The sequence below is a fragment of the Apaloderma vittatum genome, unplaced genomic scaffold (assembly GCF_000703405.1).
Source record: "Apaloderma vittatum isolate BGI_N311 unplaced genomic scaffold, ASM70340v1 scaffold9409, whole genome shotgun sequence".
Lineage (NCBI taxonomy): Eukaryota > Metazoa > Chordata > Aves > Trogoniformes > Trogonidae > Apaloderma > Apaloderma vittatum.
This window is the reverse complement of record NW_009733503.1, coordinates 27,463-33,645: the sequence shown is the minus strand read 5'-3', so window position 1 is coordinate 33,645 and position 6,183 is coordinate 27,463. Positions and strand designations below refer to the sequence as shown.

General features: G+C 50.1%; 1 protein-coding gene across 1 annotated transcript; it reads right to left on the bottom strand.

Moving 5' to 3' along the window:
• LOC104278831 (homeobox protein DLX-1-like) lies at positions 1–5,438 on the bottom strand. The gene is made up of 4 exons (XM_009875927.1): positions 5,258–5,438; positions 2,186–2,454; positions 796–885; positions 1–360 (listed from the first exon to the last, which is right to left on the bottom strand). Exons 1-4 carry the CDS (start codon positions 5,436–5,438, stop codon positions 1–3), a joined length of 900 nt encoding a protein of 299 aa, XP_009874229.1.
• Positions 5,439–6,183: the final 745 nt, after the last annotated feature.

Sequence of the window (6,183 nt, the reverse complement as noted above, 5' to 3'; positions counted from 1 at the left end):
TTAGGAGTGATAGAGATGGTGACCGGTAGTTGGGAAAGAAGCCCCCATGGTGGCTGGGTGGTGGAAGTTACAGCCGTCACCTGTGTTTGTGCCTGGATACTCTACGCTGCCAGGACAGCTGTGGTAAAAGTCTACTTTGTGCTGGGCGATGAAGCCCACTGTCTGCTGGACGCTGCAGGTGCCCCCACTTTTGCCAAAGACTCCTCCATCCTCACTGGTCACGATTGTGTAAGCGTTCTGCCCTGCTCCGTAGTGCTGACAGGGGGGAGGCATGGTTTGGATGTTGCTGGCTGCAGTGATTGGGTAGCTCTGGTGAAATTTCGAGTGCATGTCCAGGTAAGTACTTGGCTGGAAGCCACTCTGCAAGGGAAAGATAGTGAGTCAAAACACATAGCTGCTCCACCAGTGCCCACAGACATGACACGTACTGGAGCTCTGCCCCTTCACATTTTCGTGTTGGCTCTTGATCAGCAGCAATGGCGTGGGAGAGGAAGAACCATATTCATCCTCATAGCTCAGGGGTGGATACACAGTCTCATAAATATACATATATATATTAAAAAAATTAGGAAAGCATATTTTCTTTTGAAGAATTTCAGTGGCATAGTCAGCCCACTGCTAGGCTACGTAAAGAACATGGAGCATCGTGCCAAGTCTGTGCCTCTGTGCTGAACAAACCAGAAGGCAGGGTACACTAACACTTGCATGCTTAAATTGCCGTTGTGGAAGAAATATATCACAGGGCTTATCTGCCCAGATAGAAGGGCCATGATGAGCCATGTGCTGTGTTCTTACTTGCATGAGGCACTGAGCCCGTTCAGTCCACAGGCTATGCTTCTGGCACCTTTTCAGCTTCATCCTTCGGTTCTGGAACCAAGTCTTCACCTGGTCCGGGAGGGGAGAGAGGAGAGAAAATCAGCAAAGGGGAGGGAAAAGCAAATGTTATCGGATTCACAAGCAAGAAGAACAAGGGGAAGAGTGACCAGGTGACACAGATACACGGGCAGGAGCAGATAAAGGCCTTTAAGAGCTCCCTAGGGTCGTTGCCAAGGGGGAGATGTCTGTCTAGCAGCCTCAGCAGGTGGCTAGTGCATCTGCATGGTGGGGGGAGGGGGAGGTTTGTGTCCACAGGACCCTGTGACAAACTGACTCATTTCCATCGTAGATATGACTGACTGGTGCAAATTAGACCCACCCGGGTCTCTACAAGCCCCCTGCACCACAGGCAGACTTCTAAGATGCTGTTCCTAAGCACTTGTGAGCAGAGAAGAGAGAGGCTTGCTGCTCGTAAGCAGCAGTTCCCAAATTCAAAGCTGGTGAATTCCAGAGCCATTTCCCCCCAGGGCTGTGTCTGCACGGTGAGAGCAGCTTTTGCAAGGATGTGGATTGAAGGAAGAAGCAGATTGTCCCGCTGTTTTTGGTCCTGACAGAACCAATAGAGTGTGTGCGTGTTCATGTGTGCACCTACGAAGCATATATAACGTGTTTTAGTCCCAGGACATCCAGGCCATCATGCCCAACTCTGAGGTTCAGATTTCAGGCAGATTTTGGACTTGTGCCCCATTGCCCAGCAGCTTCTGATTTAGGAAGGCAACATCTGAGCTAGCACCAGTTCACTACACAACCTACCTGGAGATCGGCAGAAACCCCGAAGGGTGGCAAAATATGAACCTAGCAATGCCCCCATATGGAGGGAGGAGCGGGTGTCAAGAAGCCAGGCAGTGCTGAGTGTGGGACATTATTAGATATTAGACAATAACAGCCCTGGGAAATGTTGGCAATAGCTTTCAGCATGCTGCAGCTCTGGGATTCAGAGAACTGGTGTATGTTAGGGTTTCTGTGAAGTTCACCAGTGCATGGAAAAAGTCTGTGAAGTGCTGTCAAACCCTGGGTAGAAGCTGTTTGTGGCAAACAACATATTCATCACTGTGTTTGCAATTCTACTATGAGTGTTGGCAGCTCTTAACTGATTCCTCACTGGGGACGCCCCAGTGAGGTGTCACTAACTCTCCCTCAGAAGTGCTTCTGATCTCTGGGCATGAATAGGCAGAGAAGCAACTGTTAGCTGGCACTTTTGCCTCTATACTCTCTGCTGGGGACTCATCTTTCCATCCTGTCACTGCCTTCTGTGACTAGTCAGCCACTGTGTGACAGGCATACCATGGGTCAAAGTCTCAGTGTTCACCTGCTTGTAGGTGAGCCCCAGGGCGGCAGCCAGCTCCCGGATCTGCTGGGGGCTGAGGTACTTCTGGGTCTGGAACCGCTGGTGCAGGGTTTGCAGCTGCTCCTTGGAGAAAGCCGTGCGGCTCTTGGCTTTTCTCATACCCTCCACGCCATCTTCTCTGGCCTTCTTAGTCATAGGCTGTGGGGACGAGGATGCTGAATGTGGACTGGTGGCTGAATCTGGTGTGAATTGGATGAAATTCCCAGAACTGGATGAAGCTGGAGATACTTCTAGAAATAAAGAGACAATGGGGGAAGATATAGAAGACATAATGCACAACTGTGTGGTTGTGAGCATGCTCCCTGCGTGCCAGACAGGGACTTTCTTGAAGGAAAGGCTTGTGTCGCTCTCCCTCTTTCATGGATCTGTGAGAACAGACAAGCCCACTGACATCAAGCAGCCTCCCAGCTCAGCCCTCTGGGATGCCTATGGCTCCTTTTTGCCAGGTGGAGAAGTCAGGGTCAGGAGAGAATGGTGCACATTGGCTCACAGTGTTACTATCCTCCAAAAGGCCCTGGTGGTGTAAAGAGGCCTGGTCATGACTGGAAATACAGCTTTGGATTGGTGTCTGGGCCACCTGAAACTGCCTGCCCAGCATCTCAAGGCACTTGATAGCGGCAAAGCAACCTCTGACCAAGGTGTATGATGTGGCAGAGCAGTTGGTGCTTACAATGATGAGGTGGCAGGTGGAGACCATCAATGGCTCACTCCTGTCTGCCTGTGGCTCCCACCACAAACCATCCCACTGCTGGAAACACATTTATAGGTGGAGGGACCTATTTGTCTGAGGGGGGCTTCTGGCAAAGAGAAAAATTAAGGAAAGAAATTTGACATAGAAGCGGGGAGGAAGAGAGGAAAGATGGATGTATGCGACAGGTGAGAAGAGACAATTAGCCTGTAGCAGACACAGGAGTAACAAAATTCAGGATGCAGAGGAAGGTGTCCAAGCCCCTTCTCATTTGTCTTGGTACATGTCTTAAGGGGTCTCTGCTGAGGACAAAGTTGAGATAAAGATCTAAAGGAAAAACTTCCTAAACAATCTGGGCTACTAGTCCAGACAAAAGCTGCTAAGATGCAAAGTCATTCAGGCTGCCTGAATAGGAAAATGCTAACAATAGGGATTACCCCAGCACCTGTCTGCCAGGTGCCCGGTTGCTGGGGTCTGTGAGAGGCTGAGAACTTCTCAGGCCAGCCCTGACTGAAGGGCTGTGATGCCAGTCTCCCCCCTTCCCCATAACTTCGATGATGAATGTGTCCATCCCTCCTTCCTTCAGATGCTCCTCTTCAAATTCTTCTGCATGGTCCATTCCCCCTCCTCCTACTGAGATTTCAGGAGAGAGGGAGTGCAGTGAAAGGGGCAGTGCCATTTTTAGTACACACCACCTGACTACTGAGCCCAGCCAAGAGCTCACAGCTTCCTTCCTAGTTACCCTGGGAGCTCTGACTCTGAAAACCACTGAGACACCCTCCTCAGCCTCCCCAACATGTTAAGTGCAAAGTACTGACGCCCTCGTGAGGAATGGGTAGGTTTCTGGTGCTGGGGAGCAGGGCGATGAGGATTACAAAGGGAGTCTGCCTACAAGGATAGGTGCGAGTGCCTGAGGGTGTTATGTGCATGGAGTAAACTGCAGAGCCTGAAGGAAGCTGAAAATCTGTGACCTGGATGCACAGGGAAGCTAAAATCTCCTATGGGACCACAGGATGCTTGACTCCTGCTGGCTGTGCAGCAAAATCCTTACAGGTAGGAAAGGACCATGCATAGAGTGAGTTTAGAAAATAGGAGCGTCTTTTGTTAGACAAGAACCACGGTAGGATACCATAAAGCTAAAGGTCTCACACATTCCTGATTAACCTGTCGTCCCAAACCCTTATGCAATTTACCACCTCCAGCTCAAGAGAAAGGCGCTCCCTCCCATGAGAAAAGTGAAGGAAAGAGCAAGCAAGAAAACACAAATGGCAGTGCAACATAAACATGAAAACCTCAGACAGAGCTGTTCCCACTTGGCATCTGTAGGCCTTTACTTCCATGACTGGGCTCTCTTTGTAGATAGAGGAAACAGATGAGAGTGTTTGAAGATAAGTTTTAACTCTATACACCAGGCCCACTGGGGCATGAGTTGTTCTGCCTAGTGCCTTTGTGGAGCAAGCAACATGCAGAGAAGCTAAGCCTTTCTCCACACTCCATGGTAAGCAGTCACTTGCCAAGCAGACACTAGTCACTCTGCCTGAGTCTGTAGCTCTATAGCATCTTACGGCTTGAAAACTCTAAAAGTTCCATCTCCTCCTAACTTACAATGGAGTTATTCTGCTGACCATACAATGGGGCAGGTCCAAAACTTGCTTTCAGCAGCTGTTCTATCGGCTCTCACCGGAGTGGGAGAGGAATACCTGGAACAGAAAATGTCACCGCGATAGGGCCAGGAACTTTTTTTACAAAGAGGGAAAGGCAAGGTAACAAGAGCACAGAAAGGAGTGGGAAATAGAGAGAGGAAAATGGGAAACTTTAAGAAGAAGAGAGAAACGATGCTGGACTTAAAGGGAGCAAATTTCCCAGTGCAATGATTCAGAGCATGTCAGGGTTCAATCGTAATGAGCACAGAAAGGGCAGAAGGAGTTTGTAAGGGGATAAGGGATGCCATGGGCAGAATTACCTTCAGCACTTGTTTCTCTCCATAGCACACGTGACAGGTTCCAATTAAAAGGAGGCCTAGACATTCCTGGCCTGAGAACCACGAACTTCCATGAGACCATGTTGTCACACTGGCCTTCTGCACGGAGCACACACCTGCCAGTGCCCAGACTCTTGCAGTCTGTTGAGGTTTAGGAAACCAAAGGAAAGTAGTGTGGAAAAGTGGTGTGGCTGGCCAAGGTCAGCCATCCTCCTTGCCTACCACATCACACATGGCCCACCTCACACATTAGGAAACCAAAGCATGGAAAGAGAAAATTTGCTCAAGATCATTAAGCGAGTGGCTCCCCTGGGACCACAGATATCCTGAGGATCAGCTCCAGGAATTAGCTGAAACACCTTACCTGTCATCTGCCTTTTCCCTCCTGCCTCTGGAGACTGGCTGGTACTGGTGGCTCCTGCTGACCCTGCCGAAGTGGGGGCATGTCCTGCCTCCCCCGCCGAGTTCCAGTAAAACTCCAGGTACCCCATGCCAGTCCCGCTGGGGTAAGCCTGGTAGGGAGGCAAAGCCAAGTGTGCACACATGGTGTGCAGATGAAGGGGTCGTTCCCCCACCTTTTAACAGATGCCACCTTCACCTGGGGGGGCAGATCTCACCAGCAAGCTCAGGTAGCCCCGAAGTGTAGATAGGCAGTTACCTTTATAGCTGACTATACCCTGCCTGGGACTGCAATATTCACCATCGTCTGCTCCTCAAGGCTCTTTGTCATGTTAAATAGGCTGATTGGTGGGGTGGGGACAGAGCAGGGTGGAGGGGGGAGAGAAAGCCACACATGGCATCAGGGTTAAAATATGTCCCCTCTGAATTCTTCCCATTCTGCAGGTTCCTCAGTCACACCTGAGCAAGGCTCCGATCCAGAAACTGCCTCCCTCTTGTTTCTTTGGGCTCAGCTAAAATTGTCCTGTCACAAAATAATCCCATGAGTGCAGATGTTCTGCAGAAGACAGCTCCCAATGCAGCTGTTCACTGCATTGAGAGAACAAATCCTAACCAATTTCCAAAACGTGAGAGTGGACACGAGGTAGATCCAGTGCCGAGCCGCTCAGTACTGTGCCAGGAAAACACAAGTCCTGGCCTCGGGTTAAGGGGATGGTTCTCAGACCTTTGCTTTCTGGCTTGCATCACACAGATACCCCCCCACACACATGTACACATCCTCCTGACCTGGCAGCAGTTTCCATACTCTTGATGCTGATGTCAGGGATGGAGTAAGGGGAAAAACAAATAAGGATCAGACCTGGAGGCTGGAACCCACAATTTTTTTTAAAC

What these genes read in the sequence shown, in the direction of transcription:
- LOC104278831 (XM_009875927.1), bottom strand. Translation starts at nt 5,438, where the DNA reads ATGTGTGCACACTTGGCTTTGCCTCCCTACCAGGCTTACCCCAGCGGG. An exon ending in AGGGAAAAGGCAGATGACAG is followed by an intron (nt 2,455 to 5,257) that starts GTAAGGTGTTTC and finishes CTTTATTTCTAG; the next exon opens with AAGTATCTCCAGCTTCATCC. An exon ending in TGGGGCTCACCTACAAGCAG is followed by an intron (nt 886 to 2,185) that starts GTGAACACTGAG and finishes CTCCCGGACCAG; the next exon opens with GTGAAGACTTGGTTCCAGAA.